Source organism: Callithrix jacchus, chromosome 17 (assembly GCF_049354715.1).
Source record: "Callithrix jacchus isolate 240 chromosome 17, calJac240_pri, whole genome shotgun sequence".
Taxonomy (NCBI): Eukaryota; Metazoa; Chordata; class Mammalia; order Primates; family Cebidae; genus Callithrix; species Callithrix jacchus.
In genome coordinates this window covers 81,145,855-81,168,806 of record NC_133518.1, presented here as the reverse complement: position 1 = coordinate 81,168,806, position 22,952 = coordinate 81,145,855, and the positions used below count along the sequence as shown (strand labels likewise).

At 50.3% G+C, this 22,952-nt stretch overlaps 1 protein-coding gene across 1 annotated transcript; it reads left to right on the top strand.

The window, feature by feature from the left end:
• The first annotated feature begins 6,305 nt into the window (after positions 1 to 6,305).
• Positions 6,306 to 16,391, top strand: MUC20 (mucin 20, cell surface associated). The gene is made up of 4 exons (XM_035278251.3): positions 6,306 to 6,443; positions 7,918 to 9,195; positions 12,438 to 12,529; positions 15,708 to 16,391. Exons 1-4 carry the CDS (start codon positions 6,368 to 6,370, stop codon positions 15,774 to 15,776), a joined length of 1,515 nt encoding a protein of 504 aa, XP_035134142.1. The 5' UTR covers positions 6,306 to 6,367; the 3' UTR covers positions 15,777 to 16,391.
• The last annotated feature ends 6,561 nt before the right edge of the window (positions 16,392 to 22,952 follow it).

The following is a 22,952-nucleotide window of genomic DNA, read 5'->3' as shown; positions in this document are numbered from 1 at the left end:
GGTACATGGGAAGAACATGCAAGATTAACAAATTTTTCTTAAAGCATTAACTCCTTAAGGTTATAAAAGGCGTTTGGAAGTTATATGTTATTGTCAAGATTAAAATTTTATAGATTGTTTTTAAAATTTTGAAAAACAAATTTAGTTTCCTGCTGTTTTTTAAAATTAGGGCTTATTGTTTGAAAAATTAAGTCTCCTCTCCCAAACACTGAAGGCTTTTGTCTTTTTTTTTTTTTTTAATCCTTGAGCTATCACAAATGAGTGACTTATTTTACAGTGACCTGTGATATCAAGTGTTTTGAACCTTTGATATCTGACAAAATTGTCAAACATCAAATTATAAATTATGTATTTTTTTGTCCTAATCATTCAAGATACTGGGTTCCCTAAAGTACAAAAATGACATAATTTGGCATAAGAATTATACAGAAAGCATTGTCAAATATGAAGTTGTATTTGGTTTTCTTTGGACTGTATTTTTATAAATATGTTATTGGTATGTGTTCCAAAATTATGGGAAACTACTATAATTTAATAACTTAATGTTGCAAGTACTTTATTCATATCCTATAATTCTGATATGACTTTGTGTACATTATAAGTAATAATTGTTATGTTAAATTATTGTGTGCCAAAGAGGTAACAAATTTCATTGTCAATTGTGTCTTTAACTATGGCGGCCCTAAAACTTTTTGTCATCCATGGACAATTGTCTTGTTTTGGTCCTCTTTAGAAGGTGGTTTTATAGCTGGGCATGGGGGTTCATGCCAGTAATCCCAGCACTTTGAGAGGCCAAGGTGGGTGGATCACAAGGTCAGAAGTTCAAGACCAGCCTGGCCAAGATGGCAAAACCCTGTCTCTACTAAAACTACAAAAATTAGCCAGGCATGGTGGCAGACGCCTGTAATTCAAGCTACTGGGGAGGCTGAGACAGGAGAATCACTTGAACCCAGGTGGCAGAAGTTGCAGTGAGCTGAGATCACACCATTACACTCCAGCCTGGGCAACAGAGTAAAACTCCATCTAAAAAAAAAAAAAAAAGTATAGAAGGTGGTTTTATAATCAGCTATAAAACTCTAACAGGTGCTCTTGAGTGCAGGTTTCTGATAACTTTGTAGACTGTGACATCAGAATAGAGGAAAAACTTTTGGGACTCATGGAGAGCTGAAATGTTCATGAATGTCAAGCAGAATAGGAATTAACTGCATGGACTGGACTTATAGTAGACTGAAGTAATCTTTTTGGCTTTTTGCTTAAAACATTGTTGATCCTTTGTTTTGTTTTTTCAGAGTCAAAAGAGTTTTTTCTTTTGACCTATTGATAGCTTCTAACAAGTTATACTCCTGTGAACAAAATTTAGAGCAGATTTGTTTCTCTCTGCCTGATTTCTTCAGAATTTGGAAACTACTTGTGAGCACTCTTAATTTATTGCAATAGTTATTTGCATAAATGCAATAAGAATCTATTTTTATTTGTAACAGGACACAATTGGAGAAACTGATTATTCTACCAAGGCTTTGAATGGAATGGTATGCTTTCCTTTAAGGAATTAAACTTGGTTTATGGAGCCAATAAAAGCCCCTTGGGAAAACTGGCCTCATACTCCGTCTACACAGTCCCTGTGCAGGGTTCTTGACCTGTGGTAAGTAAAGAATGTCACTTTCTGACAAGCCAGGAGCCTCAAGTTTTATCTTGGGGCCTCAAGAGGAGAGAAATTCACACAGCTCCTTGGTATTTGATGGTACAAATCCATGGCAGGGATCAGCTTTAAACAAGTGCTTTCTGAGATTCCTTCTATGGAACAAAGTTCCATCAAAGCCAACTTAAAAGCCTATGTAAAAAAATGACTATTCTTCCTGCATTGCATACAGGTAGTCAGGCCAAGTGTAATAAAGGAAATCAGTCCTACCGTGATTTGTGTTCGGTAAAAATGAGAAACTGGAGAGACAAAAATTCTGTTTTAAAAACTACCCCTGTTGTTAGATTCTAATCTTAACTAATTTTTTAAAATTTTTATTATTTTCTACAGTTTGAACCAGATTTTAATTTTTTTGGCTACAAGTCTTCAAAATAATCTTTTCAATTTTTTAATTTGTTTTTCCCCATTTTTCTTCATTTTGAGTCACTGAAAACTAAACTGTGCTTTTGTAAAGCCCTGTGAACTGAAGCTTAAGCTTCAGAAGAAATAATAGCAACCTATTTACATGCATGTGCCACTTTCATACCTGCCTACTGATGTATGGACTTCAGAGTAATGTGGCCTATATCGATTTTCCAGGATGGTTCTTTCATTTATTTGTTTGTTTTCTCTCTTCCTTCATAGGACATGAGACTTCACAACCTTCTAAATATGAACCTCCCTAAGAACTTGGGACCCACTGGTCTAGGAATAAACTATCCTAACCATAGAGATCAGATGAAACCTGAGATGAGAGACTCATTTTCTCCTAAAATGCTTTCTCCAAAAGATTTTGAAAAGAAAAGGGTAGAAATATGAAAGGAAAATGTCTTGGGGCCCCCAAAATCACTAAACTAAAGGGAAAAGTCAAGCTGAGGACTGCTCAGGGCAAACCGGCCCCCCATTCTATTCAAAGTCACCCCTCTGCTCATTGAGATAAATGCATATCTGAGTTCCTCCTTTGGAGAAGCTAATCAGAAACTCAAAAGAATCCAACCATTTTTCTCTTACCTACCTAGACCCAGAAGCCCCTTCCCTGCTTCGCTCTGAGGTGTCCCGCCTTTGCAGACTGAACCAGTGTTCATCTTACCAGACATATGTTGATTGATGTCTCCTGTCTCCCTAAAATGTATAAAACCAAGCTATGCTTTCACTGCCCTGGGCACATGTTGTCAGGACCTTCTGAGGCAGTGTCGTGGATGCGAGTCCTCAACCTTGGCAAGGTAAATTTTCTAAATTAACTGAAACCTGACTCAGCTATTCAGGATTCACAGTTTGCTGTCTCTCTTCACCTGGAAAGTGTTCTGTGAAGGCTGGGATCTCTTTTACTAGCTAGTTCATTAATTAGCACACATGTGTGGAATACCTTCTACATGCCAGACACTGCTCCAGGCACTTGGAGTACGTCTGCATAAGACTGTTACGGCCCCCACTGCCAACAGTCATCTGCCCAGGCTTGGAAATTTCCCCAAATATCAAGGAAAATGGTCCAGACAAAATTCAGCAAATCCAGGGAAGCTTTCAGCCAGGCGTCCTTTCCAGGAAAGGAAATCCTCACGTCCTCATCTGCAGCAGGCTGGAGTGAGCTATTGATCATTCCAGTGACAAAGAGAAAAAGGAAGTGGAGGGGCGAGTCCCAGCTGGGGTGAAAAAGACAATTTGAATGGCTCCGGCTGCAGGTTAACCTTGGCCTGTGGACTTTTCTGCTGCTGGAATGAGGAAGCCCGTATCCCTGCCAGGGTGGGGCTGAGAGGGCTCGCGGGTGGCTGGAAGGAGCTGCATTCTTGCTTGGCCCCTTCTCTGTCTTCTCTTGGGGTAAGCCTCACCCTGGATCACAGCCACTAGAGAATCCAGTCCCTGCTATGGCCCCTGCCTCCCGTCCCCACCTGGCACCTCCCAGGGGAAGTCCTTGTCTCATTTGATAAGCAAAGAGCTGGGGCTGAGTGGCGGGTGCTCAGCCTGCAGATCAATGGCGTCCAAGATCGTGACCCCAAGTGCTGGATTTTGTCCTCTATGGATTCCTTCAGCCTCTTCTGGGGAGTCCTCCTCCTCCCGTGGCCTCCTTCTTCCCAGCAGCACAGCCCAGGGCAGGGGAAAGTTTTGGAAGACAGTAACACACCCAATGCAGAACCGCAGATCACAGGGCCAAAAGTACCTTGCAGTTCATATTTGCCCAGAGAGGGCAAATAACCTTAACACAGCTCCTGGGTCGTGTTAAGGAGACAGATGGAAATGGAACCTGGACCTTCCGATGTTTTTTTTCCTTTTCTTTTTTGAGACAGAGTCTCGCTCTGTCGCCTTGGCTGAAGTACAGTGGAACCATCTCAGCTCACTGCAACCTCCTCCCAAGTTGAAGCAATTCTCCTGCCTCAGCCTCCCGGGTAGCAAAGATTACAGGCCCGCACCACCATGCCAGCTACTTGTTGTATTTTTAATAGAGATGGGGTTTTGCCATCTTGGCCAGACTGGTCTTGAACTCCTGGCCTCAGGTGATCTGCCCACTTTGGCCTCCCAAAGTGCTGGGATTACAGGCGTGAGCCACTGTGCCCGGCCTAGTTTTAAAGTTCTTTCCGGTTCTGAGATGTGAGTCCCTGAGGCAGATACAACAGGCTTTCTTCTACCCCAGAGCTGCTTTCCTCAGGCCTCCTGCCCTGAAATTCCCAAGCTGTCTTGTCTGGCCACTTGCCAGTGGCCATAACTGTTCATGTCCTCGGCACACTGAGGGGGTAAGATTCTTCTCTAGGGTGTTTGGAATTATGTTAGTGAGCGTCATTTCCCTTCTCATGGCTGAATCTCCAGCCTCGCTGAGCCATCACCCTCCCGCGTCCTCTTCCTGGGCCCTGAGACTCCAATGAGCCATCACCCTCCCGCGTCCTCTTCCTGGGCCCTGAGACTCCAATGAGCCATCACCCTCCCGCGTCCTCTCTTCCTGGGCCCTGAGACTCCAATGAGCCATCACCCTCCCGCGTCCTCTCTTCCTGGGCCCTGAGACTCCAGTGAGCCATCACCCTCCCGCGTCCTCTTCCTAGGCCCTGAGTCTCCACTGAGCCATCACCCTCCCGCGTCCTCTTCCTGGGCCCTGAGACTCCAATGAGCCATCACCCTCCCACGTCCTCTTCCTGGGCCCTGAGTCTCCACTGAGCCATCACCCTCCCGCGTCCTCTTCCTGGGCCCTGAGTCTCCACTGAGCCATCACCCTCCCGCGTCCTCTTCCTGGGCCCTGAGTCTCCACTGAGCCATCACCCTCCCGCGTCCTCTCTTCCTAGGCCCTGAGTCTCCAATGAACCATCACCCTCCCGCGTCCTCTTCCTGGGCCCTGAGTCTCCACTGAGCCATCACCCTCCCGCGTCCTCTCTTCCTAGGCCCTGAGACTCCAATGAGCCATCACCCTCCTGCGTCCTCTCTTCCTAGGCCCTGAGACTCCAGTGAGCCATCACCCTCCCACGTCCTCTTCCTGGGCCCTGAGTCTCCAGTGAGCCATCACCCTCCCGCGTCCTCTTCCTAGGCCCTGAGTCTCCAATGAGCCATCACCCTCCCGCGTCCTCTCTTCCTAGGCCCTGAGTCTCCAATGAGCCATCACCCTCCCGTGTCCTCTCTTCCTGGGCCCTGAGACTCCAATGAGCCATCACCCTCCTGCGTCCTCTCTTCCTGGGCCGAGACTCCAATGAGCACACTCGCCTTTTCCCTCTTCCCAGCCGGTCTCTTCCCCACCCCCGTACCTTCAGCCTGGCTGGGGGACGAACATGGTCCTGGATCTGGCTGGGATACAGAATCAAGGGATGATGAAGATGGAAGGGTGTTATAAACTGGAGTCTTGTCCCACAGGGGAAGCCGTCTCTTCTCCCCAGTGCTTGGATGTGAGGGCTCTCACTCAGGCACTGAGCACCTAAGATATACGTATTTTTGATGAGCATCAACTGTCGCAGGCACGTTGTAAGAGCTTTACCATCTCATGTAATCCTCACAACAAAGCCTGGTGAGGTAGGGATTGTCCCTTTGACAGAGCAGGAAATTAAGGTTTAGAATAGCTCTTTAATTTGCCCTGGGTTATAGAGCTGCTCAGGAACCCAAGCTCCAGGCGCAGGAGGGGCTGGTGGTGAGACACTGGGCCTTCCCAGCTGCAAGACGGAGGGGTAAATGTGCCCATGCTGGGCCCGGTGGCTCATGCCTGTAATCCCAGCATTTTTGGAGGCCAAAGCAGGCAATCGCTCAGGTCAGGAGGTTGAGAACAGCCTGGCCAACATGGTGACATTTTGTAGATATACCAAAATTAGCCAGGCGTGGTGGCAGGCATCTGTAATCCCAGCTACTTGGGAGGCTGAGGCAGGAGAATCGCTTGAACCCAGGAGGCAGAGGTTTCAGTGAGCTGAGATCTCACTACTGTGCACTCCAGTCTGGGCAACAGAGCGAGACTCCATCTCAAAAAAAAACCCCAAAACCAAAAACAACAGGAACCTAGTGATTTCATATCTTCAAATCAAATTTCAGAGGAGAAATTACTGGGCAAGGAAGGCAGGGGGGGTTAGCTTGCTGACAGCCCCAACCTGCCTGTACGTTTCTGATCATCTGGCTACGTCTCGGAAACTCCCCAGTCACACACCTGGGCAGGAGGCTGCCCCTCCTCTCCGGTTTAAGGAAGCAGGAAAAAGCGGCCGGCCGTCTGCGGAGACAGGCAGCGCCCTGGCTAGGATGGGCTCTCTCTGGGGTCTGGTTCTGCCCCTTTTCTTTTTCTGCTGGGAGGCTGGGGTCTCTGGGAGTGCTGCAGGTAAGGAGGCCAGACTTCCTGGTGGGCTTCTTCCCTAGTGGGGCTCCGGGAGTGAATTTCAGTATGGGCAGCCTTTCCTGGGCAGGGTAGGCTCTCAGGATGATTAGAATGAGCCACAGTGCTACACATAAAGTGCTATTACTGTTCAGAGTGTGCAAATAATTGGTTTGTATCAGTGTAAGCGTGCATGGCGCCGCAGCACACACAAATAAACCGTGACGCTGCCATTGCACGGGGTTGCTGTTAGAATGTGGGCGAGGAAGCGGGGTGCAGGGAGGGGCCGGCTGGTCATCATTTTGCAGACAGCTGAAGAATGCGGCTTAACAACATTCTAACTCCTCGAAGTTTATTACCTAGCATGGATCTCCTTCAAAATACAGATTTCGTGCGAAAAGGTCGACTGTCACAGACTGCTGGGGAAGGGTGAATGCTGAGAGGCAGGGCTTCTGAGAAAGACGGGAACTAACACTGATCTGTGACTGATACTTGTGTCAAACTAATCACATACATTTTTTAAAAAAGAGCCCTCTGTTCCTATGGCCTCCAGGCCAGTTAAAGAAACAGGCCTCTGCTCTAGGCAGAAGCGCCAGGAGCCCCTTTCTCAAATGTTAGCTTTTGGTCAGGGGCAGAGGCTAACGCTTGTAATCCCAGCACTTTTAGAGGCCGGGGCATGTGGATCACCTGAGGTCTGGAATTCGAGACCAGCCTGACCAACCCGGTGAAACCCCATCTGTACTAAAAATGCAAAAATTAGCCGGCCATGGTGGCGCGTGCCTGTAATGCCAGCTACTTGGGAGGCTGAGGCGGGAGAATCACCTGAACCCAGGAGGTGGAGGTTGCGGTGAGCCGTGATTGCGTCACTGCACTCCAGCCTGCTCAAAAAGAATGAAACTTCATCTCAAAAAAATAAATAGATAAAAAATAAAAGATAAATGAAAAGTTAGGTTTTGCCTGAGCTGGCTCCGTGTGTCATGTGGGAAATGCCTGGCCAGTTTCTGTGGCTCTCCTGCTCCCGCCCTGTGGTTCTTGGCCCGGCAGGGCGGAGAGTGCTCTGATTCACTTGCCGGAGCCTCAAAGACTCTGCCTGCTCTGTGGCTTCCGAGCAGCGCTCCCCACCCTGCCTCTGGCGGCTCCTCCCCGTCACTCTGCTTCCATGGGGAAGCGTATGGTGGATGAGAAAAGTGTCCCGGGAAGGTGGCACAGGTTCAGAAGCTCCTCGAGTCCTGGCCACTGCTCTGTCTTCTTGGCTCACCCTGGAAGGCGGACACTGGCCCCACACATCCCTTCTCAAAGCCGCAGGCCGAGAACCACAGGATCCCGGGGCTTGCTGGCCCCAAGTGGGTTGTCCTTCTTTGCTTATGCAGATGAAAAACGAGGTAACAGCACTGCCCGTCCCCACCCTCCTCCCAGAGGTGCGCAGGGTATAAACACAGTCGCTTGCGTGAAGTCACCGAGTCAGTCTTAACCACCACAGGCCCTGGCACCAGCAGCCCAGAAAATGCGATGACAGAAGCACCTGAGATGACTGCAGGGGCCGGGCCCAGCTCAGAGGGAGCGCTCCAGACCCCTGGCCTCACTGAGACCTCAGCACCCAGCCACGCTGCTTCAGAATCTCAAACGCGGAGCCCCCAGACCTCTTCAAGGACCTCAGACCCAGCCGGCCCCATTCCGGTAGCAGAGACCAGGGGAATCGAGACCATTTCCCCTGCAACAGAGACCAGGATCGTCACAAAAATCGTACCTCCCGACTTCGTGGTGGTCATCGCCACCTCCCTGGAGACGTCAGTCACCAGGGGCAGCCCCGAGGGAGCTGGAACGACCACCCTTGAGACCGTCACAGGCCGTGATCCTGAGGACATCGTCTTTGACACCCTGTGCACCGATGACAGCTCTGAAGAGGCAAAGACACTCACTGTTGCCCTGTTGCCGCTGGCTCACGGCTCCGCAGAAGCGGAGGGCCTGTCCTCAGGGAGCAGCGCCTCTTCCCACGGCTCCCGGCCAGCCATCACCACCTCATGGACCCCCGCATCTGACGTCACTGTCCTCACCGAAGCGCTGGTGGCCGTCACCCACATGGAGGTTATCAACTGCAGCATCCCAGAAATAGAAACAGCCACTTCCATCATCGCTGGGGCCCGAGACACAGACCACATCTCCACAGCAGCAGTGAAGGACTCGCCCACCTTGCATCCACCAGCTCTGCCCGACTCCACTGCCACAGAACCACACGTCACGGAGGCCACGGCCTCCGCTGAGACCCCGTCAACAGCCAGCGCCACAGAGTCAGCCACACCTGATGCCACGGTTAAGACCCTACTCCCCACCAAGAGTGCCACAGAAAGAGAAGTGATGGCACCCAGGGCCTTGACAACAGTCAGCGGGAATCCTTTGGATGAGCCCTCAGCCCTCTCTGCTGAGACACCTAGTTATGTCAGAGTCTCCGGGGCAGCTTCAGTTTCCACAGAGGCCGGGTCAGCAGTGGACAAAACGACGTCCTCTGCTGGGGCCTCCGCATCAGCCTACAGCCCCTCGGAGGCAGCCACCACCCAGAACTTCACCCCGTCAGAGACCACCATGGACTTCACAGCCAAGGGGCCCTTCCCCACCAGCAGGGACCCTCTTCCTTCTATCCATCCGACTACAGCCAGCAGCAGCCCAGGAACCAGCAGCACCTCAGCCAAGACCCCGATGGAGCCCCTGACAGCCATGTCCCCCACTGCCCGGACGGGGCAGACCACAAACGTCAGCGCAGGTAGGTGGCCCCTGGTCTTCCAGTGGTTCTTGGCTAAATCAGGAAAAGGCAGATGGAGGCAGTGTGTGGAGAGCGTGGAGATGGAAGTCTGGAGACATGGTTTGCCATCTCAGCTCTGCCCTTAACAGCCCGAGCGGCCCTGACCAAGTCCCTCTCCCTCTCTGGGCCTCAGTTTCTCCACCTGTAGTTGGAGAGGCTTGGGATGGGCACTGAAGTCCTTTCCAGCTCTGAACTTCTGTGAAGTTCACTGTTGAGCAGCTCTGGAAGCTTCTATTCCAGCCGTTGCGCCACAGAGGAGCAGCACGCAGGCATCAGGCCCAAGCTGCTACTCTCTGACAGGCTGGGACCCCATGAAAGTGGGGCCCTCTGGATGCATTTCCTAGGATTTATGCCATAGATAGTGACTTAAAATAAATACATACGGGCTGGGTGCGGCGGCTCATGCCTGTAATCTCAGCACTTTGGGAGGCCGAGGGGGGTGACCACCTAAGGTTAGGAGTTCGAGACCAGCCTGGTCAACATGGTGAAACCCCGTCTATATTAAAAATACAAAAATTAGCCAGGTATAGTAGCACATGCCTGTAATTCCAGCTACTCAGGAGGCTGAGGCAGGCGAACTGCTTGAACCCAGGAGGTGGAGGTTACAGTGAGCTGAGATCACACCACTGCACTCTGGCCTGGGTGACAAGAGTGAAATTCCATATCAAAATAATCATAATAATAAAACAAATAAACGTGGTGAAGGTATGGGAGTTGAAAGCTCTATCTCTCAGGCAACGGGGACTCCTCAGGGGAGGACTCGTTGCCAGAGGCTGCCTGGTCAGTCCAGCTTCCGGCCTGCAGCCTCCACCTGCACCTCCCGTCACTCTGTCCTTGGGCCTCATCTCTGTGTCCACAGCTTGTTCCCACTTTTCTGGAGGAGGTGGGAATACAAATGTTAATCACAACCACTCAATAAATAAAGATATTGTTGAGTATCTTTTGTGTTGTAGGCAGGGTGACATAAAAACGTTTCACACCCATGAGCGTTGGCACCAGCTGAAGGTTCTCTCTGATGCCGCCAGCTCTGCATATGCTCTCTCCTCTACTTAACCTTCCAGCAGCCTTGTGAGGTGGTAACACGACCCCAGCTGACAGGGTTAGAGACGGCAGCTAAACTGCTCTGGAAAGAAAAATACTCTCCTCTGTTATTTGTTGATTAGATAACACATTCATATGTGAGACTGAAAGGTACCGAAAAGTACAGCATAAAATGTCTTCCTCCCTGGCTATCCCCCACCCAGTTCTCTTCACACATGTAACCTGTGGGATTCTTTCTTTTTCTTTTTTTGTTTTGAGACGGAGTTTCACTCTTATTGCACAATTTACAGTGCAGTGGCACGACCTTGGCTCACTGCAACCTCTGCCCCCTGGTTCAAGCAATTCTCATGCCTGAGCCTCCCAAGGAGCTGGGATTACAGGCGTGTGCCACCATGCCTGGCTAATTTTTTTTATTTTTAGTAGAGATGGGGTTTCACCATTTTGGTCAGGCTGGTCTCAAACTCCTGACCTTAGGTGATCTGCCTGCCTTGGCCTCTCAAAGTACTGGGATTACAGGCATGAGCCACCACGCCCAGCTGGGACTCTTTCTTGTATGTAATTTTCTGCCCATGAAATGTGCATACGGAAGCAAGTGTATGTGTCTATTTCATCCTTGTTTTTTTGTGCCAGGGGAGCAAATGATAAACTCAGAAGAAAAGGTTTTCATTTACTTTGTATTTTAAGTCCCTATTTATGGCCTCGTGTTTTGTCTCTTCGACTGATTTTATTCTCTTATTTTTTATTAATTAATTAATTTATTTGAGATGGAGTCTCACTCAGTTGCCCAGTCTAGAGTGCAGTGGGATGATCTCAGCTCACTGCAGCCTCCCCCTCCCGGGTTCAAGTGATTCTCCTGCCTCAGCCTCCTGAGTAGCTGGGATTACAGGTGCCCGCCACCATGCCTGGCTAATTTTTGGATTATTAGTAGAGATGGGGTTTTGCCATGTTGGTCAGGCTGGTCTTGAACTCCTGACCTTGTGATCTGCCCACCTCAGCCTCCCAAAGTGCTGGGATCACAGGCCTGAGCCACCGCGCCCAACCCTATTCTCTTAGTTTTATTGACCAGTCAGTAAAATTGTCTTTCTTGTGGTTTACACACTTACCATGTGATCTGCCCCCTTAACTGCTGCAATACGGGATTGTTACCTACAGCCCAGTGTTGGACAGAGGGCGCTGGCACCGACTCATCCTGCGTAACTGAAATTTTACCCCGCTGACAGCGCCTCCGTCTCCCTGTCTTTCCCAGAGCTCTTCTTTCTTGATTCCATTCTGTTTTACCATCACTGGCTTAACCGGTTCCGTATGGACGGGTCCTTACGTTGTTTCTGGTGTTTGATGATGACTAACAGTAAATAGTACCTTTCTCACGTGAGCGTCATTTTCTGTAGAATAAGCTTCCGGAAGTGCAATTGCTAGATCAATTCTAATAGTATTGTGATAGGAAGAAATGACTTCAAGGTGGCAGGTGGAGCTGAGCGGATCAGGCCTCAGTGGCCGAAGTTTCCTGCAGAGCTGCTAGTCCAGGACAGTGGGTTTGGACCTCGTCAGCCTCCCACCAACTTCAACCTGGCCGAGGGCACCCCTCAGAGAGCCAGCCTCTCTCCAGCACCCTCCGTGGCTGGGCTCTTTTCCCATAGCTCTGTCTAGGACCTCCTGGCCTTGAGAACATTCTAGATCCACGCTCGTTTCCCCTTCCTCACACTGCTCTTTTGAATTCTATAAATGTAAGCGGTGCCCTAAGCCACTATTTCTTTCCCTCTTCTTGGGTGGATGCTGTGGTGGCCCTAATGGTCCCAGAGGAATCCTTTTCTTTTTATAGAAAGTAAATGTAGAATCTGTAGGAATACAGACGCATTTATGCCTGAGAATGCCACGTGAGCGGTGAGGGTGGGGAAGCTGGGCAGGATGAAGCGTGTCTTGATCCCTAAACTGACACCACCAATTTTCATCTTCCTTTTCTTTTTCTTTTTTTTTTTTTTTAGTGGCAGTCTCACTCTGTCACCCAGGCTGGAGTTGAGTAGCCTGGCACGATCTCGGCTCACTGCAACCTCCACCTCCAGGGCTCAGGTGATCCTCCCACCTGAGCCTCCTGAGTAGCTGGGACAACAGGCGTGAGCCACCACACCTGGCCCCAATTTCATCTTACTGTCCTCCATCTGCAGGTGAAAACGTAGGTTTCCTCCTCCTGCGGCTGAGTGTGGCCTCCCTGGAAGACCTCACTAATCCCAGAGTGGCAGAGAGGCTGATGCAGCAGGTGAGTAGAGGAAGGTGTGAGGTTGGCAGGGGTGCAGGAAACGTCTGCGGGGCACAAAAGAGCAACCACTGCACATGGAAGGGAGCTCGCTCTTACAGAGAAGGAGGCTTGGGAAGGAGGCCCCTGCCTGGCTGGCTTCTGCCGGCCTTCTCCGAGCTCCTCATTTCCTTCTCTGCAATGTGAACACGCGACTCCCGCAACCCCAACTTCTTCCGGTCCTTGGAAGCTTGGCCTTCTGGCCCCTGAGGAGATGGTCAGTGATACGGAGGGACGGTAGGCAGGACTCTTGGTTGCAAGTGGCAGAAACCCAAGTTATAGCATTTTATACAAAAAACAGGCAAGCTCTGAGAAACCTGGAAGAGTCTCTTCCACCTTCAGTTATGGCTGGACCCTGCAGCTCAGATGTGGCCGTGGGGATTTTCTTTCTCTCCCTGCCTCAGCTGTACTCCCTTTATTCTTCAGTCTTTCTTCATGCATATGAAAAGGCGGCCTTGTTAGCCCTAGATTCACGAGGCACTTCCCTCCCCAAATTTTCATGTCACCCAGGGAAGGAAAGGTCTCCTTAGCCTGGAAGGGCCACTTATCCTGGTTCTCACCAGGAGGTGTCGCACTGCCTCCCACCCTGTGTCTGCTTCCCACTAAAAGAAGAAAGCAATTAAAAAACAAACCAAAAAACTGACTGACAACCCAATCAGGGTCCCACAGAGGAAGGATGAGCCCCAAGGAAAGCGGGAGGTGAAGCAGAAGAAAAAGCCCATAGATGTACACTCCAGATGGGGACGGAGATTGGGATGGAGTTATACAAGTCGGGAAAATTCTCCTAAAACCCGCAGGACAGGACTTCCAAGGGTGAAATTCTGGGTCAGGGCGTCTGGGGATGGTGCGGCTTGCTGGAGGGTTAGACCGGGCCAGCTCAGTGCAGATTTCACTGAGGCCTCTCTGAGGCATGGATGGTTCTCCCACCGTGCGGTACAAAGCAGCAGAGGGAGCATGAGCTCTGCTCACAGATGTGACCACGGAAAACAGGCCCAGTATAGAGCCTAACGTGGTGGCCTCTTTGACGGTGCCCTTGCAGTACCCAGAGCTTGCGTTTAGCACCTCTCACAGTCCATGGGTGCTACAGTGCTTATCAGTGGCTCAGGCTTACTGTCATCCCTTGCAAGGGTAATCCTGGCAGAGATATTGTGGGGGGGTCTTATGCCAGGTGCAGAATTCATAGCCAGGCTGGACAGTGAAATGATTGCCCTTAGCAGACAGAAGCAAGATATGTCCGTTGAGAGTGGGACCCGTTGTTGCAGGCAAAAGAAGACCTCTGTCTGTCATGAGTAAAAGGGGGATTTGTTGGCAGGGTCTGAGTGCATAGAATCAAAGGAATGCCAGGACAGCAGGCTTGGGAAATAGGCAGGAGGACCCCCAGGGGCTCTGGGGCCAGACAGCAGGAACACGCTGGCTGGGACATGGTCACTCTTGCTGGTCAGATGGTGGGAACACGCTGGCTGGGACATGGTCACTCTTGCCGGTCAGATGGTGGCGGGAACACACTGCCTGGGACATGGTCACTCTTGCCGGTCAGATGGTGGGAACACGCTGGCTGGGACATGGTCACTCTTGCTGGTCAGATGGTGGCGGGAACACGCTGGCTGGGACATGGTCACTCTTGCCGGTCAGATGGTGGGAACACGCTGGCTGGGACATGGTCACTCTTGCCGGTCAGATGGTGGGAACACGCTGGCTGGGACATGGTCACTCTTGCCGGTCAGATGGTGGGAACACGCTGGCTGGGACATGGTCACTCTTGCTGGTCAGATGGTGGCGGGAACACGCTGGCTGGGACACGGTCACTCTTGCTGGTCAGATGGTGGGAACACGCTGGCTGGGACATGGTCACTCTTGCTGGTCAGATGGTGGCGGGAACACGCTGGCTGGGACACGGTCACTCTTGCTGGTCAGATGGCAGGAACATGCTGGCTGGGACACGGTCACTCTTGCCGGTCAGATGGTGGTGGGAACACGCTGGCTGGGACATGGTCATTCTTGCCAGTCAGTCACTATTGGATGCTGCCACAGCTGACGGGCATCATGCTGCCCATGCACATGATTTCACATGGGTTCTTGCTGCCTTTTTGTCTCGGGGTCACCTGTCAGAGCCAGTCCTGAGTGGGAATATTCGATAGGCTGAGCTTAGCTCTTGTGCTCCCATAGTGCACACCCAGTTGCCAGGGGCTGGGAAGAGGGGATATGGGCATCCCTGACGTTCTCTCCGTGGCAGCGAGGCCCATCATAACTCCCACTGTCATGGAGGAGCTCCCTGAACATGGCATGGGGGTTTGATGCCAGGTGGCCTCGGCACACAGTAACCAAAGGAGCACGTGTGGACCCCTGTTGAAGAGGGAGGCCGGTTTTCTTTCCTTTTATTTATTGCTTTGAGACAGTCTCGCTCTGTCGTCCGGGCTGAAGTGCGATGCTGTGATCTTGGCTCACTGCAACCTCCGTCTCCCGGGTTCAAGTGATTGTCCTGCCTTGGCCTCCTGAGTAGCTGGGATTGGAGGTGCCCACCACCACACCTGGCTAATTTTTGTATTTTTAGTAGAGACAGGGCCTTGCCATGTTGGCCAGGCTGGTCTTGAACTCCTGACTTCAGGAAATCCACCTGCCTCGGCTTCCCAAAGTGATGGGATTATGGGTGTGAGCCCCCGTGCCCAGCCAGGAAGCCAGGTTTGAATGTCAGGTCTGAACCCCCGAAATGATTTCAGGAATCGGAAAGACACCGGAACAGGCCCGGTAGCTGAGGCGCAGGCACCAGGCCATGTGGAGGTTGGGTGTCAGTTCTTGTCTGGGGACAGCTGACAGTTTGGGCTCAGGGATTGGACAATGGACTTTGGAACCAGCCAGATTTGGGTGTGAATTCTAGTTCCTAACTGTGTGGCGTTGGATGAGTGATTCGTTGCGACTTTCGTCCCTTACAATATGAGGGTCATAACACCTGCTTTATAAGGTTGCTGTGAAGTTTTGATGACATCGTGTGTGAAGCCCCCAGCCTGAGTCTAGCGTGTGGGAGGCCCGGGGAGGGTTGCCGTCCTCCTCACGCGCTCTGCCCACTGTCCCTTCCTGTCCTCTGCCTGTGGTGAGCTCACGGGCAGATGGTCTGAAAGGACCGCCTGGCTCCCTTGCTCTCCAGGTCCGCCGCGAACTCCACGCCCACGTGCCTCTCCTCCAAGTCTCCTTACTGCGCATCAGGAGAGGCTAGCGGACATCAGCTGCAACCAGGCATGTTTCATATGCCAAAAGAGGGGGCTGCCCACGGCCTGGGCCCCTACCAGCAGACTGGAGCTGCATTGCTGTGTGGAGAGGCACCCAGAAGTTTCTCATGAAGGGCAGCCGGCCCAAGCCCCTCACCCCAGATGTGGTAACAGGACCCTAGCTCCCGTATAGTGGAGTATATGTGTGGGGAGGGGGGCTTCACCTGTTCCCAGAGGTGTCCTTGGACTCACCTTGGCACATGTTCTGTGTTTCAGTAAAGAGAGACCTGATCACCCATCTGCGTGCTTCCTGCCTTAACCTTCACTCAGTATGACCCAGCTGTCCGTTGACTTGTGTGCTCTCGCCATCTTTACAGTCTAGGGGTTGTGAATGTGCTCATGGCTCCCTCCTTCCTTCCAATGCCCCAGGTCTTGCTTTGGACTTTGATTAAGCATTTAGTGAGACTGGCCTGGAGCCAGTGGAACAGTGAGTGACAGCAGGGCAGAGGCCACCTCTGTTCACCTCAGTATCCCTTGAGCTGGCAGGGCATCGAGCCTGTGGTAAGGACGCAGAGACTGTGGAATTGACCTGAATTTCAAGTTCTGGACACAAGCAGATTCAAAAGAAAGTCTGCGATACTTGATTATTCCTCTCATGTCTTATAACGTACGTGTTACTATGTTTTAAAATTAAATGTGGTTTACTTTTTATTATAAAACTTGGCCAGGTGCAGTGGCTCATGCCTGTAATCCCAGGACTTTGGAAGGCTGAGCTGGGCGGATCGCTTGAGCTCAGGAGTCTGAGACTGGCCTGGGTAACATGGTGAAACTCTGTCTCTACAAAAATACACAAATTAGCTGGGTGTAATGGCGCACACCTGTATCCCAGGTACTCTCGCGACTGAGGTGGGAGGATCACTTGAACCCGGGAGATGGAGATTGCAGTCAGCTGAGATCACGCCTCTGCACTCCGGTGACAAGGTGAGACCCAAAAAATAAATGAATAAAGATAAAATGAAATAAAAGCAAAACTTGCTTATGATTTCAAAATTTTTAAAAATTCCAAAGACCAAGCAAAGTAAGAAGTAGGAAGAAGAGAAAGAAAAAGTTGTCTATAATCCCACCTCTTATACACAAGTTTATTTTATTTTATTATTATTTTTTGAGATGAAGTTTCACTCTTGTTGCCCAGCATGGAGTGCAGTGGCATGATCTTGGGTCACGGCAACCTCTGCCTCTCTGATTCAAGTGGTTCTCCTGCCTCAGCCTCCCGAGTTGCTGGGACTACAGGCATGCACCATCACATCCAGCTAATTTTTTTTACTTTTAGTAGAGATGGCGTTTCTCCATGTTGGTCAGGCTGGTCTCAAACTCTTGACCTCAGGTGATCCGCCTGTCTTGGCCTCCCAAGGTGCTGAGATTACCGGCGTGAGCCACTGCACCTGGCCAACAATTTATTTTTTCAAATTGAGACAGGGCCTCACTCTGTCACCCAACTGCAGTGGAGTGGTGCTGCCACAGCTCACTGCAGCCTCGACCTCCCATGCTTGGGTGATCCTCCCACCTCAGCCTCCCGAGTAGCTGGGACCACAGAGTTGCACCACACCTGGCTAACTTTTGTATTTTTCTGTAGAGACGGGACTTTCCCATGTTGCCCAGGTTTGTCTCAATCTGCTGAGTTCAAGGAATCCTCCCGCCTCAGCCTCCCAAAGTGCTGGGATTACAGGCATGAGCCACTGTGCCCAGCCTTATACACAGCTATTATTAGTGTATACTGTGTATTGAATTTTTACTCACCCTCTCCACTTGGATGTTAATAAATACATACCTTACAGTCACCATTTCTTTCTTTTCTTTTTTCTTTTTTTTTTTTTTGAGACAGAGTCTCCCTCTGTCGTCCAAGCTAGAGTGCAGTGGCGCAATCTTGGCTCACTGCAGCTTCTGCCTCCTGAGTTCAAACAATTCTCTGCCTCAGCCTCCTGGGATTACAGGTGCCCGCCACCATGCCCAGCTATTTTTTTTTTTGTATTTTTAATAGAGACAGGGTTTCACCATCTTGGCCAGGCTGGTCTTGAGCTCCTGACTTCGTGATCCACCCACTTCAGCCTCCCAAAGTGCTGGGATTACGGGTGTGAGCCACCGTGCCGGGCCGGCCTCCACTTTTCTGAACTCGAAGTTCTGATCTTTTCCTCTGCACCTGCCCCACCTGCATCTTCGCCCTCTCGGTTAATGTCAGTTGCACCCTTCACTTGCTCAAGCCGACATCCTCGGCACTGTTCTATATTCCTCTCTTTCTCTCACATTTTGCACTGGGAAATTCTGCTGGCTCGACTGCCATCACACTGTGCCCAGAATGTGGTCCCTCCTCAGCATCCCTGCTGCTGCCACTGAGATGGTCCACGATGCCAGCATCTCTCACCTGGACTACTGCCAGTCTCCCTGTTTCCACCTCTGCCTCCGCCCCAGTCTAGCCCCAGTGTGTCAGCCAGGGCTGTCCTTCTGCAACATAAGGCAGACCACACCACATCTTTGCCCCAATCCTCCCATTTCACTCAGAGGAAAAGCAGAGTTCCGATAAGGGCTGCAGAGCCGTGCGTGACCTGCACCCTCCCGCCCACTTCGTTTGCTCTCTGTACTGCAGCCCTTCTTGTCCTTGAATGCACCGAGCCTGCTCTTGCCTTGGGACCTTTCTGCACATCATTCAGTCTGCTCAGAAGCCTCCTCCTCTGGGTGTCCCCTTGGCCAACCCTCCACCCCCACCTTCATTTCCCTTCTCAGTGAGGTCTACCATGACCTTACAGCTTACAGATTCAGTCTCCCCTCCTGTATTATTATTATTGTTATTTTTGAGATGGAGTCTCGCTCTGTCACCCTGGCTGGAGTGCAATGGCACGATCTTGGTTCACTGCAACTTCCGCCTCCTTGGTTCAAGCAATTCTCATGTCTCAGCCTCCTGAGTAGCTGGGATTACAGGCGTGCACCACCGTGCCCAGCTAATTTTTTGTATTTTTAGCAGAGATGGGGTTTCACTATGTTGTCCAGGCTGGTCTCGAGCTCCTGGCCTTATGATCCACCTGCCTCGGCCTCCCAAAGTGCTGGTTTTAGAGGCGTGAGCCACTGGCCTCCCCTTCTGTATTTTGATGTACATTATAGCGCTGATCACGATTGAACATCATACATATTATCTGAGTCCCTCAACTACAATGAAAGATTTTGCCCATTATGGTAACCCTCGTGCCCAGAATGGCACCTGGCACATATCAGGGGCTCAGGAAACATTTGTTGGATGAATGAAAGAACAAGGAGACAACATTGACATTGCTGTGAGCAAGGGGAGTGTGAATGTTCGACTGGTCCCTTCATTTCTGGAGTAGGGCAGAATGGGTTTCATAAAGTAGCTTGGACAAAAATAACCCACTCATCTTGGCACATCTGTTGAGTACCTGCCGCAGAAGAGAGACTGAGCTGTGTGCCATGGAGGATTCAAATCTGTTTCTTCTCCCAGGGATTAAAGTTAGACGTGCAGAAATAACAAACTGAAAGTGACTTACACCTCACAGAGCAACAACAGGATGCCTTTACTATACAGAGAACTCTTAGAGAGCAGGGAAAAAAGGCAGACACACCAGCAGAAAAATGAATAAATTGCAGCAGGCAGTTCACAAAAGAAGAAACGCAAGCGTCCTCTCCTCCCGCCACCACCCCACCGTGAGAAAGAAGGTTTGACTTCAGCAGAAACAGGTCAATTAATACAGTGAGATAGTGCTTACCGTGCGTCTCGTACCGATCTATGCTGGGTGCTGGGCGAAGGGGCATCTCAGACACTCCTAGTGGGAATGAAATTGGTGCAGCCTTTCTGGAGGACAATTTAACTCATTCATTTAAAGCCTGAAAAATGTACATACCTTTAATTCAGCAGTTTCATTAGTGGTTTACCTTAAGGAATAATTAAGCATCTGTGCCTGTTTATAACAACCAATAGATGAAAAAGACAAAACGAAACACAAATAACCTAAAATCTCCCATGTGACACTTTGGTTAAACATTATAGTGTTACTTTGCGTAATCTAGAAGTTTTGTTGAAACGTATTTATTAAGATGGAGAGAAGTTCATGAAATATTATTTTATCTTCTCTTATTTTCTTAAAACGGAATTTAACATTTTTTTAAACTCCAAGCTGCCTTTTACACTATCTCTAGAGCTTTTCTCTCCCAAATCAAAGCTACTCCTCTTCCCACCTCCAGGATGAAATCCCCACCTTGGTGTGCAAGGGCCTTCAAGATTTGGCCTCAGCCAACTTCCTTAGTTCCAGGTTCTGTGACCCCATCTTCCAGATTCTATGCTCCTTCCACAGGGGGCACCTCGCCAACCCCAGGCACACCTGCTTTCATTTGGAGTTTCTGCCCATCGTGATTCGTCCCCCTTGTCCCTCCCCTTGGAAAACTCCTATTCATTCCTCAAAGCCCAGTTCAGATGGCACCTCTCCATGACTTTGTCAGATTCCCTGCAGAGGCACTGATTTCCTGATCTCTTTACTTGTGTTTCTAACTCGGAACATGCTGTATTATAAAGTGCTTATTTTATTTACAAGTTTGTTACTGGGACAAGCAGCCGCCAGTCTTCGCCAGTCTTCACAGAAGCTAGCATGGAGCCCTCCACATGAGGGCGCTGATGTGTTGGCTGAGTGACCGAGACGAATGGCGGGCCACGTGAGCAGGTGGCCCCAAAACTTGCAGTGAGCTCTGAAAGTTAAGAAAATGGCAGTTGGTATTGAAGTCAAACAAAATGTAAATGTAATGATATAATTGTTATGAAGCTGCACTATAATTAGGGATGGATGAAGAGCAGTTTACGAAAGTGACAATAACACCACTGTTACATAAACCCAATTCTTAGTTTTTGTTTTGTTTTGTTTTGTTTTTGAGACGGAGTTTCGCTCTTGTTACCCAGGCTGGAGTGCAATGGCGCGATCTCGGCTCACCGCAACCTCCGCCTCCTGGGTTCAGGCAATTCTCCTGCCTCAGCCTCCCGAGTAGCTGGGACTACAGGCGCGTGCCACCATGCCCAGCTAATTTTTGTTTTTTGGTTTTTTTTTTAGACGAAGTCTCACTCTGTTGCCCAGGCTGGAGTGCAATGGTGTGATCTCGGCTCACTGCAACCTTTGCCTCCCGGGTTCAAGCAATTCTCCTGCCTCAGCCTCCCGAGTAGCTGGGACTACAGGCGTGCGCCACCGTGCCCAGCTAATTTTTTTGTATTTTTAGTAGAGACGGGGTTTCACCATGTTGACCAGGATGGTCTCGATCTCTTGGCCTCGTGATCCACCTGCCTCGGCCTCCCAAAGTGCTGGGATTACAGGCTTGAGCCACTGCGCCCAGACTAGTTTTTCTTCTCTTGCTTTGTACCTCCTCAAATTGGTGCTACCAAATACAGGGGTTCATGTAATCTTAATTACTGATACGAGGACAGGCATGTACATACAACGCTGATTATTGTTATTTTTGGAAGTCAAAAATGTGTGAAATTTGACTACCTTTAAAAATCTGTAAAATAAGGAATATACAAACGAGTGGCTGAGTGCAGCGGCGCACGCCTATAATCCCAGCACTTCAAGAGGCCGAGGGGGGCCGATTGCTTGAGGCCAGGAGTTTGAGACCAACCTGGGCAACATAGTGAAACCCTGTCCCTACTAAAAATAGAAAAATTAGCTGGGCACGGTGGCATGTGGCTGTAATCCCAGCTACTCAGGAGGCTGAGGCAGGAGAATTGCTTGAACCTGGGAGGCGGGGGTCTCAGTGAGCTGAGATCGCACCATTGCACTCCAGCCTGGTCAGCTGAGCGAGACTCTGCTCAAACAAAAAACAACAACAACAAAACGACTTAGAAGCATTTGGGAACTAAAGTGTATAATTATGATTGCATGTAGCGGGGCCAATGAAGAGGAAGAAAGAATGTGTGTGTGTGTGGTGTGTGTGTGTGTGTGTGGTGTGTGTGTGGTGTGTGGTGTGTGTGTGTGTGGTGTGTGTGTGGTGTGTGTGGTGTGTGGTGTGTGTGTGTGTGGTGTGTGTGTGTGTGGTGTGTGTGGTGTGTGTGTGGTGTGTGTGTGGTGTGTGTGTGGTGTGTGTGTGGTGTGTGTGTGTGGTATGTGTGTGTGGTGTGTGTGGTGTGTGTGTGTGTGTGTGGTGTGTGTGGTTGTGTGTGTGTGTGGTGTGTGTGTGGTGTGTGTGGTTGTGTGTGTGTGTGTGGTGTGTGTGGTTGTGTGTGTGGTGTGTGTGTGGTGTGTGTGTGGTGTGTGTGTGTGGTATGTGTGTGTGGTGTGTGTGTGTGGTGTGTGTGTGGTGTGTGTGGTTGTGTGTGTGTTGTGTGTGTGTTGTGTGTGTGCTGTGTGGGTGTGTGGTCTGTGTGTGTGTGGGGTGTGTGTTGTGTGTGTGTAGTGTGTGTGTGGTTGTGTGTGTGTTGTGTGTGTTGTGTGTGTGCTGTGTGGGTGTGTGGTCTGTGTGTGTGTGGTGTGTGTGGTGTGTGTGTGTGGTGTGTGTGTGGTGTGTGGTGTGTGTGGTGTGTGTGTGGTGTGTGTGTGTGGTGTGTGTGGTGTGTGTGTGGTGTGTGGTGTGTGGTGTGTGTGGTGTGTGTGTGTGGTGTGTGTGTGGTGTGTGTGTGGTGTGTGTGTGTGGTGTGTGTTGTGTGTGTTGTGTGTGTGTTGTGTGTGGTGTGTGTGGTGTGTGGTGTGTGTGTGGTGTGTGCGTGTGTGGTGTGTGGTGTGTGGTGTGTGTGGTTGTGTGTGTGTGGTGTGTGTGTGGTTGTGTGTGTGTGTGGTGTGTGTGTGTGGTGTGTGTGGTGTGTGTGTGGTGTGTGTGTGGTGTGTGTGGTGTGTGGTGTGTGTGTGTGGTGTGTGTGGTGTGTGTGGTGTGTGTGTGTGGTGTGTGTGTGGTGTGTGGTGTGTGTGGTGTGTGTGGTGTGTGGTGTGTGTGTGTGGTGTGTGTGGTGTGTGTGGTGTGTGTGTGTGGTGTGTGTGTGGTGTGTGGTGTGTGTGGTGTGTGTGGTGTGTGTGTGTGGTGTGTGTGTGGTGTGTGTGGTTGTGTGGTGTGTGTGGTTGTGTGTGGTGTGTGGTGTGTGTGTGGTGTGTGTGTGTGGTGTGTGGTGTGTGTGTGGTGTGTGGTGTGTGTGTGTGGTGTGTGGTGTGTGTGTG